The sequence below is a fragment of the Mixophyes fleayi genome, chromosome 7 (genome assembly GCF_038048845.1).
Source record: "Mixophyes fleayi isolate aMixFle1 chromosome 7, aMixFle1.hap1, whole genome shotgun sequence".
In the NCBI taxonomy this organism is placed as follows: Eukaryota; Metazoa; Chordata; class Amphibia; order Anura; family Limnodynastidae; genus Mixophyes; species Mixophyes fleayi.
The window spans coordinates 92,343,353-92,359,162 of NC_134408.1; the positions used below are offsets into that span (position 1 = coordinate 92,343,353).

The 15,810-nt window shown below is 43.8% G+C and overlaps 1 protein-coding gene across 1 annotated transcript in view; it reads left to right on the top strand.

The window, feature by feature from the left end:
* LOC142097880 (aldehyde oxidase 1-like) overlaps positions 1-15,810 on the top strand; it is a 128,749-nt gene that overhangs the window by 39,754 nt on the left and 73,185 nt on the right. Inside the window, exons 14-15 of the mRNA XM_075180107.1 lie at positions 5,384-5,568; positions 6,023-6,185. Of these exons, the coding sequence (XP_075036208.1) occupies positions 5,384-5,568; positions 6,023-6,185 (348 nt within the window). The remainder of the gene's footprint in view (positions 1-5,383; positions 5,569-6,022; positions 6,186-15,810) is intronic.

Below are 15,810 nucleotides of genomic sequence, written 5' to 3' on the forward strand. Positions count from 1 at the left end.
TGCTTTCTTTTCAAGGTTTTTAAATATATAGCCCCCTAACTGTGGTGGTTCTTGTTTGTAGTAGTATAATGGGATGACTCCTTGAACACCAGTGACACTTCAGAAGTCCCCCAGTGATGGCACACAGGCAGTTTTACAAAATTAGACATAGTAATTTATTCTTCATAAACATGGTACAATACAATAAATAGTGAATATCACCATTCAGTTATACAGTAGTGAATATTATGCTCCTTCAAGCGTGCACTTAAAACTCACCTGTTCCTTAAGGCCTACCAACATATTGGTAGGTTAATTGCATTTTGACAAAATTAACCCTAGTGTATGTGTCCATTTAGTAGGGAATATATATTGTAAGCTCCACTAGCGCAGGAACAGATGTAAATTACTATTCTCTATAAAGCACTGCATAATATGTTGCCAATATATAATTCATAAACAAAGCATGGTCCATCACAAAAATACCACTGCAAACAGCAAAACTACCCTAAAGTTTTCATCAGGTTAATCAAGTGAATTTATTTCAATAGGGCTTATGATGGTGCTCTGTTTTGTAAGGAAGCAGTGGCATAGGCAGACGTCCATCACAGCAATATTTGAGCCAGGATCACCCTAATCCTTATGACACTTTCCGTTTCCCATTACATAATGCAGCCTCAGCATGAAGATGCAATATATATTTAGGCAATGTAAATGAATTGCACCCTACCCTTTTGCACAGACTCCCTCCACCAACCCCCCCTTACAGTTGTGTGGTGTCCCCTCTTCCACCCAGAACCATCATGTATTGTGTGGAGCTATGAGCCTCTCTAACCACATATGCTCAATTTATGTAAGTGTCTCTGTGATGGCAGGGAGGCTTAAAGAGATATATTGTATTTCTATGATCAGAAATTCGCTAATAGCCTTGAATACAGTGGCGGGGGGGGGCACAGTGGCAGGGGGGGGGGCAATTGGGGTAGTCACTCCCATTCTCCCCTAGCAGCAGTGGGCACCCAGTGGCAGCTCACTCTACTCACTTTCTCGGCGACTGACAGGCAGGCAGAGAATCCTGTCCAGCTGCTCGGATTGTGCTTTACTACAATCGGCATGGCTGAGCAGCATACTCTGCCTGTCAGCCGCCGAAAAAATGAGTATAGTGAGCTGCCACTGGATGTCAACTGTTTCTGTTAGCAAAAAAGGGGGGTGGGCGCTAATCGGCCCCCATTTTTTTTTTTTTTAAATCAAGTAAAATTTTATTGCATTTTTTACTTTTTTACTTTTAACAACAAAAAAGCCCAAAACATTAGGCTGGTATAACTAACTAAAACCCGCACAGGGGCAAAAGCAGTGTCAAATATTCATGAATAGCACAGTCAAAATGCATTATAGCTCAGATTTTATGAACAGATTATGCACATTGTCTAAAATACAAGATACAATGAGGTAATAACAGCAATATTGACAGTAAATACAAAATCAACTCCCATTTTTAGAAATAAAACAAATATTGCTAGGTCCGCCCCTGCATCAAGGAGCCTGGAAACTCCACGCAACGTGTACAGTTTCCAGATGGAGAAGGCACTACATTTTGGGTGCCAGGCCATCTCCCTTTACAAACATGAAAAACTTTAAATCTACTTCCTCCAGCACAGAAAAGCAGAATAGTTGCAAACAGGATACATTTAAATGCCTTCTCCTCCTGCACATTGTCAAGCAGATAGATGGTAATGCTTTCTCATTATCTAATTTCTTTACAGTATTCCTAACTTCAACAGCCATTACATACCAGCTGCTGCTGGGAGCAATAGTTCACAGGCACAAACCACAGGTTTACAGACATGCAGATGAAAACCTCACAAATCCTCGGGACCTCCATCTCACTCTACAGGGACTCTCCTTTCATGAGGCACATACATCCCCTCATTCAGGGACCCCTCTGCTATGCAGTCTCCTTTTTCCTTATGGCCACACTCCCAATTAACCACACTGCATTGTGTAGCAACCCACTCATGGTATGGAGGTCTTTCCAAGGGGACCACTTCATGGACTACCCGTAGGAAGTCTTAGTCTATCACCTGTAGTGCCAACCTGTCTGCTGTGAAATCTGTTGCTTCTGAAGGTGGGGTTCACCCTGCTGGTATCTTGATGTGTGCCTTTCATTGATGCTGCTTTCCGTCCCCCTCTTGTTTCACACTTATGGGGTCCTTAACGTGCCCCCACGGCATCTGCCCCACACCACCTCTTCTCTACTTTGGCATTCACTAATGAGGGTTCTGGAGTCCTACATCTGCCCAAAACACATGTCGCGCATCCCTTTACCCCTCCATGGGTTCTTGGATTCCATGGGGGTGACTTTTATAATACTAATCAGACCTTGTGGCTACTTGCCACGCACCGACTGTCAAATTCCAGGGACCACCTCCACACTTTTCCCAGGTCCCTGGCAATATGGCTTGCTCTCCTCCAAAGTCTTTATAAACTCTGCTCCCCCATGTGAGCCAGCTATGGCTATTATTTTTGTCGCTTAGCTAAGCTCTGTCTACTGGCACATCACAGGCCTTTTCTTGAATGAGGTACTGACTGTCTGCACAGGGTCATACTCCTACCACCCCCCCCCTCCCTCTGGTTTGGTGTCGTCCAGTCACTTAGTGTGTCCTGTTGTGTGCATCCCACTTACTGTCGCATCTTTTGCTCTGGCTATGGTGTGTGTAGGGCATCTGCAACAAGGAGGTCCCCTGAATACTCAGGAATTTAAACACTGATAAGGTGGGGTGTCCACTAGTAGTGGTGTAGTGCAAATTTAAAGCAATATTGGGCACCAGGCCATCCGTGTTCAAAACTTAACTTCATTCTAACTCCTTCTCCTGCAGCCCAGGTCATAATGGTTGCAATAAAATTATGTCCTTTTAACACCAAATTCTTCAGCCCGTAAGCCTATTGGATACAATGAATTTATGTTCCATCATCAACTCCTCCTGCTCACACTTAGTAGAAATAACACAACTGTCAGTTCATATACCCGGAGTTATGGGTGGTTGTTAAACCGCAAACAGTAGCCATGAATACAGACACAGTAGGCATGGAACAGATTCTTGAACACTGCCTTCAGCGATTCTCCTGCTGCTGTACAGTAATCCTAAATATCCTTCCTTCCTAACCCTTCTGATGCTGGAATCTACTTTTTCAGGAAACACCCCCAGACTGCTTTCAGGTATTCCTACCCAGTGACCAGGGGTTCACTTCAGCGTTGCAATATCTCACAACACTCCCCTGACTATAGGGTCCACCCATGCTGCTGTACATCACTTTATTTAGGGACACAATGAATCTCCGCCTCCTGTGGCACCTAGCCATGAACCAGTGTGCTGACACTCTTCATTATTGGGGCTCTTTACCTCATTTTTCGTCACAACATACTTCCATGGCAGCCACCACACACTTGTCCCTTTCTAGTGACTTCTCCCTGCCTCCTATTGATGTACAGATCTCATGCAGTTTCATACTGTCTCTGCTGATCCTTTTTGGGATACACAGGAAGACGGGGATCCCCTTCTGTCACTGCTTCTTTACTTTCTTCAACTGTGCTGTATATTCTCCCTAAAGGGTGATTTAAATTGTGCCTATTGTCACCAACTGCCTCCCTAAACATGGGGAAACAGTCTTAATAGACTCTGATCACCCACATGTCTTCCCTATCTCTGGCGCATTCACACAGCACCATTGGCCATGCCGCCGTTGATGACATGGCCGTCTAAGTAATCTCATGGGGTCGCCCTACCTTGGACGCAACCAGACGAGTCATCAGCACTCTCCATACTCAGGCACTAATTCACTGAAATATTCCCCGTGACCTCGTCTGCCATCACTGGGGTGGTGGATATAAATATGCAATACTATATACGTTGCACTTCCATCAAAATTTAGCACACATGGCCATATTGACATACAGGTACAAGTGCTTTCTGCATTTGCACAAAAAATAAGGTCAGAAAGCAGCATATGCCCTAAAGGAAGCATTTTTGTGCTGTGTAGATGGTCCTTGGTAGCATTGTTGGCTCTCAAATCTTCAGTAAGAAAAATCCTAAATTTGAAAGCTGAATGGCTACACCTATTGGCTAAAGATTTCCATTTTTTTTTCATTTCCATGGTAGTTATTCTAGAATAGACTACATTTTTCTTGGGAATGTCTTATTCCATAGTCTACAACCACCCCCTCCCCCCCTATATCTACACCACTGTACTGTGTAGTTGTGTGGTCGGGCCATAGTCCTGTTGTGATTGTACTTAGCCTGGGTATTGGAATTCATCCATGTAAGAAATCAAAGAGAAAAAAAAACATTCTGACCATGCAAAACTATCTCATGTAAATGCTTTATAACAGGCCTGGCCAAACTGTGGCTCTCGGTGTTGTGAAACTACAAATTCCAGCATGCTTTGCTAGCTATTGACTGACTATCTACTTGCAAAGCATGATGGTGCTTGTAGTTTCACAACATCTGGAGAGCCTCAGGTTAGCCAGGCCTGCTTTATAAACTATCTGCCTCTTGGCCTAGATTCTGAGAATGTATTTCAATTAAGTCTCTTAAAAAGACTGCAAAGGCTTTGAGATGGTATTTATTTTTACAGGTAAACTTATTGTCGTGTTAGCTGGGAGATTAAGAAATTTCAAAGAGTAGTGTTGAATTCTATATACAATCATAAATCCCATATAATTAGGGTTAGGTAATAAAGCAAACCAGTTTGTCAACAATTCTTGCATAGCCCCTCCCAGTATTCATGGTGGTTTACATAAGTCCCTTTCTGTGAGTGTTAAAATTTGTATAAAAAACGTATGAGCTCAGAATGGTTTGTTATGTAGTACTTTGTTTTGTTCTTAGGATCAGCCTAATTCCTACTAAATAAGTACCCCACACCCTTACTGCTTGAAACCTATAAACTTCTGGGGAAGTAAGTTAATGGTTCTAAAGCAGTTTGCTCTATTCCTTTCAGAGAATGGCATCAACGCCAAGTAGTGGATTACTATAAATGGCATTCATTTTTATTTAATGACAAATGTGTTTATGGCATCAATGCAATTAAACATCTATCTAAAATTTAGTATTTATGGTCTACTGAGTTTGTACTCCAACAACAAATATGTTGGCTTTAACAACCCGACTGGCCAAGGATGTGGATGGCAACAGTAGGTATGGGGTGGTCTTACTGTCTTTCCTTTTGTATTCAACATGAAAAAGATTTGAATATTAAAGTAAACATGGTCCTGTAACTGTAAGGAAGGGTAAAACAAAAAGTTTCTCTTCATATATCTATCTTGTGTACATGATGGGTCAATTCCTGTTTGTTAATTAGTTTGCAGATTTACAAATGATATACATTTCCCTCTTTTTGGGTTTCTATCTAGGGGGAGTTGATCTCGGCATTCAGACAAGCCCAGAGAGAAGAAAATGCTTTTGCCATTGTCAATGCTGGAATGAGAGTGCAGTTTACAGATGGAACTGATGTTGTTCAGGATATGAGCATTTTCTATGGTGGTATCGGTCCTTCAACGGTGTATGCAAAGAACACCTGTCTCGTCCTTAAAGGGAGGTAGGAAAATGGAGATATTTTGGATATAAACAAGAAGTAATCAGTAGTACAATTGAATCAAAACCCAGGCCATGATTTCAAACTTTCGGGGTTTGAGAACTGCTGTGTGTTTATTTTGCACTTTACTTGCCAGATATTGCCTGAAAGGATATTTACAGAGCTTTAGGGCGGGAGGGACCCTACAGTGTTGCAGACTGTATTGTCTGTTCCAAATTTCTTCTAACCTTTGTCATTCTCAACTAATATTGGTCTGCTCTTAGCAAGACAAAGTTTAAGAGCACTGAAGTAATGGCTTATAGAACAAATGGAACTTGCTGATTCCACAAAATAGTGCAAAACTTATACTAGATTAATAAGTAGTTTTCTTCTATAAAGCATCTTGTAGGTGTTTAGTCTACATGAGAATTTACATGAGAATCTTGTATATTAATATGTTGCTGTGTATTTCTGGCAGGCACTGGGATGATGAGCTATTGGGTGAAGCCTGCAGACAACTCCTTAGTGAGATATCTCTTCCACCCTCAGCTCCTGAGGGAAAGGTGGAATACAGGAGATCTCTGATCATCAGTTTTCTTTTCAAATTCTACCTGCAGGGCCTGCAGAGACTGACCAAGCCTGTAAGTTTGCTTGTAATCTGCAAAGTATATATAATCAGTAACCCTATTTATGGTATCAAATGTGAATGGTTACAAAGATTATAAGCACAAATTTGGAAGAGAATATGTTCACTGGTATAAGAATAGGTTATAGCGAACTATAACACTTAAGCATTTATTAGGGCACGTTCAGTAGCTGTAAACAGAAATAACAAGATCTAAACAATTTAGCTTTCAGTTCTTCTCATCCTGATTCACCATGCGGTTTGTTGTATGTGTGATTATGCAGATGACGCTCAGTCAATGATGACTCTGAACACATACTGGCACCAGGCTGACCTGTTCTATGATCCATTAATACTCTGTGCTTATTTAAGCCAGCACTATATCTTAAAATAAAGATATATCTTTATTTTATCTTTTATCTTTATATGCCTGATTTATACATAATAGAATACCACTTTATTGAACAATATATAATATAGCTCCAACAAGTACATCCCCAGCGTTCAGCATTTATTACAGACCCCCAATTATCCATCCTATAAGACAGCATTAAATTCTGCAGGATAGTGCACAGCATGAAGGGGCTTGATATCCCACTCCAGATACAGCACACCTCCCCTTCCACTGCCACCTTTTACCACTAGGAATTGAGACAGTAACTCCAGGTGCAGAATCAGGCCAGCACCCACTGACAGAGTGTGAATATTATCCATTAAAAGTACAAGTTGGTAGTGCCCTTACATTCCAGTGTTATAAATTACTATGGTTTAGTGGTGTCCCCTTCAATAGGGACTGGAGGCAAGGCATCTAAGAGGTGGTCCATCTGTCTGCTTATGTTGTGACTGACTGCATAGCACTTTTGTTTCTACAAATGATCTGTGGTGCAGGGGGCTTAGAAGTGTGCCATCTTTGTATTGTGCCAGTGCTGTTGGGTAGATAAAGAGCCTTGAGCACCCTGTACCACCCTCACCTCAAACTCATGGGTTTATGTGCACCAGAGTTTTTTTTCCAGCTGTATCAAATGTCCTGAAGCCACAATAAGCCCTCTGATATAAAACTTTCAATGGGAAACGGTTTTCCTGTCACATGAAAACACTGATTTTTATAATGAACCCTGACTTACATAGTACACATACATAAAAAGGCAGAGACTGAGTTTTGAAAATAGTGCCATCACGCTAAAGGAGAGTGAATCCGAATAGCGAGGAAGAAATTGATTGCCGGTATTCTGGAAATGTCTGTCTGATGCATGTTTAAATTCCTTACCCATGATAAAGGACTTTCAAAGATTTAAAAAATAAAAACTAAATGTCACTGAAATTCTGAAATTTGATTGCTGGCAAATGCGTAGCAGTGAAACTGATCTTGAGAAGAATGGAGACTTAATCACAAAAGTTACTAAAGATTGAACTTTCAACAGATTCAAATGCTAGATTAGAGGAGTCTTATTGCTTATATACGCTACTAAAGATCTAACATTCATCCACTGGAAAAATAAATGGGTCCCTTTCATCCAGGAATGAATTGGTAAAATTCACAAGACCCACCATTGATGTAGCAGGTGTGGTGCATCATGGCCCATGCAGGGCCATCTTAACAACATTATGGGCCCCCGGGCAAAGCAGTGCACCGGGGCCCCTAGATATAGATATATAGATGTATACAGATATAGATATATATAGAGATAGATAGGTGTACTTGCTCAGTGACCCTTGTAGGTTTTTTTGCAGGTTTTTTTCTTTTGCAGGATTATTTATTCTCATTAAAAGCCGTGCCTATGGGGCCCCTTTGCCCGTGGGGCCCCCGGGCAGCTGTCCATCGTGCGCAATGGAAAAGATGGCCCTGGGCCCATGGAGATAAAGGGGCACGGTAGAGGCAAAGGGTTGGAACTAGTGAGCTGTGGGCTCCAGTTCCCTCCTCCCTGCTACCCTGCACCGGGGCCCATAGCTCGCTAGTTCTGCCTCTGATCAGGGCCGCCGAGAGGGGGGGGGAGCGGGTACTAATTACCCGGGCCCAGGGGGCCTGTCATAGAGGGGTTAAAAAACAAGGGGGGCTGTCATAGAGGGGTTAAAAAAGCGAGGGGGGGCCTGTCATAGAGGGGTTAAAAAAGCGAGGGGGGGCTGTCATAGAGGGGTTAAAAAAACGAGGGGGGCTGTCATAGAGGGGTTAAAAAAACGAGGGGGGGCCTGTCATAGAGGAGTTAAAAAACGAGAGGAGCCTGTCATAGAGGGGGTTAAAAAACGAGGGAGGGGGGCCTGTCATAGAGGGGTTAAAAAATGAGGGGGGAGGGCTGTCATAGAGTGGTTAAAAAACGAGGGGGGCCTGTCATAGAGGGGTTAAAAAACGAGGGGGGGCCTGTCATAGAGGGGTTAAAAAATGAGGGGGGGCTGTCATAGAGGGGTTAAAAAACGAGGGGGGGCCTGGCACAGAGGGGTTAAAAAAACAAGGGGGGTCTGTCATAAAGGGGTTAAAAAAGAGCCTATTGATTTTGATGTGTTAGCCACGCCCCAATGGTGCATTTGCCATGCCCCCAATTGCATGACCATAGTCCCGATTTTTTTTTTTACCATACTCCACTATAAGGGGGGCCCCATTAATTTGTTGTACCGGGGTCCTGAATTCCTCTTGTCAGCCCTGCCTCTGATGCCCCTATATCAGCCAATTTGGCAGATTTATTGGGTTTTGTCACAACAGGACTAGCCTAGCTCTTTCCTCTACTTTTTCTTCTATGAATATATTTTGCCTGCTCTCCCTGAAATTCCTGAATCGTAGCCTGGGAATGAGTAGGCAACTATGCAAATTATGCAAAGCATAATGGCATTTTTAATGGGATCTGGAATGCAAATGTGTTTATAATATTGGTATATACTGCTCAGCCATCTTTAAATTTTATAGTACTTATAAACATGACACCTTTTCAATATTAACAAAATCCTATTGGACTACTTGTACAAAATGTGCTTATTAGTAGAGATGTTCACTGACCCCCGTGTTTTGGCTTTGGATCTGGATTAACTTCGTGTTTTAGTTTTGGCAAAACCTCTCTAATGTTTTTGGTTTTGGATCCCTATTTTTTTTTTTTTCCTAATCACATAATTTGGCTCTCTTTGTGTTTTTGTTCCTACATTATCATTAGCATCAATAACATTAATTATCAGTCATTTTCAGTCAATTTTTGTCAAGTGACAAGAACACTGCTACCTCTTTCTGTGTGAGCAATGGCGTTGGATCTCTTAGGGAGGGTGGTACTTATGGAATACAAAACCCGCAAAATCCGACAACGCAACAATGACATTTTGCCTCGATTCAGATCAGAGGACGGGCGAAAGTACTGAATCGGCACACGAGCCTACTCGAATAATCTAAGTGCGGGTTGGTTCGTTTTTCAGAAAACCGAGCCCGAACATCTCTATTAGTTGTGCAATGTTTTAAAGAGCTGTTAATTTTGCAATATACACTAGATGGCAGTGTTTCTTTACAAATTGTTTCTGCATGCTGTATAGATGAGACCTGCATGATATTTAATTTGGAATGTTCTTAATTTCCTAAAATTCAGAATATCGGTGTACTAGAATTAATGTGAATTGTTTTTTCCTGTGAAATAAAGAGCTAAAAGAACCATATAATTAAGTGGTAGCCTAAAGGGGAAGAGCCCCCTGAAACGTGTTCTGTTACACTTGTCTATGGTATAATAAAATAGCTCAGATGAGCACACAGGATAAATCCTTGATCTTTTGTGTTTCCTTGTATTAAGTGGTTTTTAATGAGGTTGGGTACAGTAGTGTGGCTACCAGAAACCCGACAACACTTACCCTGACATGAATTATCCAAACTTCTCATCCCCGACAGAACGGTAAATACAACTGTTGAAAAAGCAGAACTTTATCCAATGCGACGAATGAACATGCCGGGATGCTTAAATGATGACCGTTTCAAGGGCCGTTTAATATGCTAAAGGAGTCTATAAATAGCATAGACTGGGACAAAGCCTTTGAAGGAAAAAATATGGAAGAAAAGTGGGCTGTCTTTAAAATGTTGTTGGAAACAAACACGTATAAGTTCATTCCTATGGGAAATAAATGTAAAAGAATTAAGTCTAAACCAATGTGGCTAAATAAAAAGGTAAGGGAAGAAATGCAAAGGAAGAAGCGTACATTTAAATTGTTTAAGTCTGAAGGGTCAGAGGAGTCCTTCCGTAGGTACAAGGAATGTAATAAAACATGCAAAAAGGAAATCAGATTGGCTAAATTAGAAAATGAAAGGCACGTTGCAAAAGAAAGTAAGACAAACCCCAAAAAGTTTTTTAAGTTTATAAATGGCAAAAGGATTAAAAAAGATAATATATGACCCCTAAGAAGTGAGATGGGTGAATTGATAAATGATACTAAGGAAAAAGCAGAGGTATTAAACACTTTCTTTTCGTCAGTATTTACTAGAGAGGAACAAATGGTAGGAATAATACATAAAAATGGAAATGAAACCATGCCATTAATTAATACTTGGTGTCAGAGGAAGAAGTCCAAAGGCGACTGAAGAATATTAAGATAAATAAAGCTCCAGGTCCAGATGGCATACACCCAAGGGTCCTTATGGAGTTAAACTCGGAAATTGCTAGACCGCTATTCTTAATTTTCAGAGATTCAATCTCATCAGGCTCAGTACCAAGGGATTGGCGAATAGCAGATGATGTGCCGTTGTTTAAAAAGGGGACGAGATCACAACCAGGGAATTATAGACCTGTAAGCCTGATGTCACCCGCCGGGGTATCGGGCAGCTCACCCGACCCCCGGCAAACTTACCTGGCTCCGGCGGTCCGCTCCGTCCTGGGCGCCGCTGTCTTGGATTCGGGTCTGCGTGCGCAGACCCGCAACTTATGAAATCTATGACTGCCTTCCTATTGGCCAGGCAATCCTGGCGCCAAATACAAAAGGCACTTCCTTCAAACCCTCAATGCCTGTTCCTTAGTTGCCTTTGGGTACCTAAGAAGTAGCTACTAAGTTTCCTATATACTCGTCTGCTAAGCTAACTCTCTATTCAAGTACCAGCTACTCTACTCATCTGCAAAGCTAACTCTCTATTCAAGTACCTGCTACTATACTCGTCTGCAAAGCTGACACTCTATTCCAGTACCGGCTACTCTACTCGTCTGCAAAGCTAACTCTCTATTCAAGTACCAGCTACTCTACTCGTCTGCAAAGCTGACACTCTATTCAAGTACCGGCTACTCTACTCGTCTGCAAGCTGACACTCTATTCAAGTACCTGCTACTATACTCATCTGCAAAGCTGACACTCTATTCCAGTACCGGCTACTCTACTCGTCTGCAAGCTGACTCTCTATTCAAGTACCAGCTACTCTACTCGTCTGCAAAGCTGACACTCTATTCAAGTACCGGCTACTCTACTCGTCTGCAAAGCTGACACTCTATTCAAGTACCGTCTACTCTACTCGTCTGCAAGTTGACACTCTATTCAAGTACCTGCTACTATACTCATCTGCAAAGCTGACACTCTATTCCAGTACCGGCTACTATACTCGTCTGCAAAGCTGACACTCTATTCAAGTACCGGCTACTCTACTCGTCTGCAAGCTGACACACTATTCAAGTACCGGCTACTCTACTCGTCTGCAAAGCTGACACTCTATTCAAGTACCGGCTACTCTACTCGTCTGCAAAGCTGACAATTTATTCAAGTACCGGCTACTCTACTCGTCTGCAAGCTGACACTCTATTCAAGTACCGGCTACTCTACTCGTCTGCAAGCTGACACTCTATTCAAGTACCGGCTACTATACTCGTCTGCAAGCTGACACTCTATTCAAATACCGGCTACTATACTCGTCTGCAAAGCTGACACTCTATTCCAGTACCTGCTACTATACTCGTCTGCAAAGCGGACATTCTATTCAAGTACCTGCTACTTTACTCGTCTGTAAAGCTGACACTCCTCTTAGGTACCGATTATTCTACTTTATTCGTCTGCAAGGCTGACACTTCAATTAAGTCCCTTCCGCTCTTCTGTCTTCCCAAGAGGATCTCGCTCAGTACTCTGGCAGGGGCCGCGACCTGCGAGCAGACGCAGCTAAGACCATACTGCTTTGCGGCAGTTCCTGGTGAACACCATCTGCTTGTTAGACTCCGCGCCCTGTTGGTGTAGCGCTAGACTGTGCAGATCCTAGGATTCGCATCGTAAAGACCTGCTTATCAATTGAGACCATGACAGTAGGAACAGGCCAAACTTTTCTTTACCATGACGGATCCCAATGTGGAACCTTCGGCGAAAGACATGTTACAGCATTTACTTAGCCGAGTGGAGCAACAGGATTCAATTCAGCGGCAGCTTCTCTAAGGATTTCAAAACCTCGCTGCACGCCTTGATTCTCTTCAAGTATCTCCAGTTGTCCAGGCGGCAGGTCCTCCGGAACCTGTCATACCTCTTCTCTGCAATTCTACGTTGCGCCTTCCAACTCACTCTAAGTTTGACGGGGACCCTAAATTATGTCGGGGTTTCCTGAATCAATGTTCAATACAGTTTGAACTCCAGCCACAAAACTTTCCCACTCAGCGGTCCAAGGTGACTTATCTGATATCACTCCTATCAGACCAGGCTTTAGCCTGGGCTTCACCTCTTTGGGAACGTGATGATCCTCTCCTTGTGGATCGTGCTGCTTTCATAGCAGTGTTTCGAAGAATATTTGACGAACCAGGAAGAGTCACCTCAGCAGCATCTAGCATCCTCCGCCTTCGCCAAGGTTCCCGCTCGGTGGCTCAATACGTCGTCCAATTTCAAACACTGTCATCCGAACTGCGCTGGAACAATGACGCTTTAGTGGCTACCTTCTGGCAGGGTCTGTCCGATAAAATCAAAGATGCCTTAGCCTCACAGGAATTACCCTCTACACTTGAGGCTATGATTTCCCTTTGCAACAGGGTGGATCTTCATTTCCGCGAGAGGTTCTCTGAGAAGGATGCTTCCCGGCGTACTCCGACTAGACTTGCACCTCACTTTTCCCGTCCGGTGCCGGTGGATGAGTCCATGCAAATTGGGTGCTCCCGCCTGACCCCAGAGGAACGTGACAGAAGACTCAAGAAAAAGCTGTGCCTCCTACTGGGCTGATCCAGGTCATCTCCTGAACTCCTGCTTCAAGAGGCCGGGAAATGCCAGACCCTAACCTGCTCCGGAGAGGTCAGATTAGGGCTCTCCAAAACCTCTCCCTCCATTAAAACTCCCAGTATCTGTTTGTTTCCTGTTACCCTCTACGGGCCCTCTGGTCCCATTCTTACCTCTGCTCTCCTGGACTCAGGAGCAGCTGGGAATTTTATCTCTTTTTCTTTGGTTTCTCAGGCTTCCATACCAACTGTGCCTCTGGAAATTTCTGTTTCCATCACAGCCATAGACGGCTCTCGAATTGCTAATGGTACTGTGGAACTTCGTACCCAACCAATCATCTTGCAAGTTAGAGCACTTCATCATGAAGAAATCACTTTCCATGTGCTTCCCTCTATCACGACTCCTATCATCTTGAGCCTACCCTGGCTGCAGCAGCACCCCCCCAGATAAATTGGTCAACTTCTTAACTTCTCTCTTGGGGTCCTGTGTGCTTCCATAAGTGTCTTACTCGAGTGCAACCTCTCCGAGCCATTTCTACTTCAGCTCAATCCACAACTCTACCCGAGCACTATCATTCCTTCCTGGATGTGTTCAATAAAGTTCGCTCTGAACATCTGCCACCCCATCGCTCATGGGACTGTCCCATTGAACTCCTGCCCGGGAAGATTTCTCCTCAAGGTCGAGTATACCCATTAGCATTACATGAGACCTCCTCTATGTCATAGTATGTTAAGGAGAACCTTCTATGAGGTTTTATCAGACCTTCTTCATCCCCTGCCGGAGCAGGCTTTTTCTTTGTGGAAAAAAAGACGGATCTTTGAGGCCATGCATTGACTATCGTGGATTGAATGCTATAACAATAAAAAAAATGTTATCCCATTCCACTCATCACCGAGCTCTTCGATCGGATCAAGGGGGCTCGTGTCTTCACCAAGCTGGACCTGAGAGGCGCCAATAATCTTATCCGGATCAGAGCCGGAGACGAGTGGAAGACGGCATTTAATACACGTGATGGTCATTACGAATATCTGGTAATGCCATTTGGCCTATGCAACGCACCTGCTGTATTACAAAGTTTCATTAATGAAATATTCAGAGATCTGCTCTATGTTTGTGTCATGGTGTACTTAGACGATATTCTAATCTTCTCTCCTAACCTTACATCCCATCGTCTCCACGTGGCAGAAGCTCTCTCCAGGCTACGCCAAAACCACTTGTTCTGTAAACTGGAGAAGTGCTCTTTCGAACTCGACCAAATACCATTCTTAGGTTACATCGTATCCGGATCTAAACTACAAATGGACCCAGACAAGGTGAAGGCAATCTTGGAATGGCCCCTTCCATTGGGCTTGAAACCTATTAAGCGATTCCTTGGCTTCGCCAATTATTACAGGCTCTTTACCCTGGGCTACTCCACCATTGTAGCACCTATCGTGGCTCTTACACGGAAGGGTTCCAACCCAAAATTCTGGCCATCAACCGCTGTAGAGGCCTTCAACTTCCTCAAAAAAGCCTTTGCCTCAGCACCTATTCTCAGGCAACCCGACTCCTCCTCTCCATTCTTTTTAGAAGTCGATGCTTCTAACGTGGGCATTGGAGCAGTACTTTATCAAAAATCTCCCCAAGGTCAATTCCACCCTTCTGCCTTCTATTCTAGGAAGTTCCTTCCAGCGGAGAAGAATTACGCCATAGGGGATAAGGAGTTGCTGGCTATCAAAGTGGCCCTGACAGAATGGCGGTATCTTCTTGAAGGGGCAAGACACCCGTTTACCATCTTCACCGACCATAAAAACCTTCTATACCTCCAAACCGCACAATGCTTAAACCCCAGACAGGCACGCTGGTCCTTGTTCTTTTCCCGCTTTGAGCTCCATATTACCTTCAAGCCTGGGAATAAGAATAAAAGGGCTGACACTCTCTCCCATGCGTTTCCTGCACTAGTGCTCTCTGAGGACGAACCGTCTTATCCTATCCTGGTGTTAGGAACTCCCTAGCCAGCACAATAAAACTCTGAGTCTACTCCGAAAGCCTGGTGTTCGCTGGCGCCCATAGTGGTGGGGACAGACTTGGCCGCAGGCTGACAGAGGGTCAAGAATCGTATACCGGCTAAGGAGAACCCAGGAGTGAAGTGATTGGCGGACAGCAGCGTGGGGTTCAGGCAGAGTAAACCAAGGTCGGAGGTCACAAGCACAGGTTCGGAATCCAGGGACAAGCGAAAAGTCAGGGGCACTGGCGGAGGAGCAGAATCCGGTTTTCAGGTAAATGGTCAGGGTCAGAAGAGTAGGTTCAAGGTCCAGGAACAAGCGAGGGTCATACACGGGAAGTCAGTCACAGGTTTTAACACCAAACAGAGAGAGAACAAGCAGGCAGCAGAACTGTGAACAGGACGCTATAACCGGAAGGGAGGCTAAGCCCTCCCTGCCTTATATACTGGAGCCAGCCAATCAGGGACTTCCCCTGCAAGATGTATAATGACCTAATTAGCCCGCAGACTATAGTGCGCGTGCCCGGCTGTAGTGTGTGGCCGG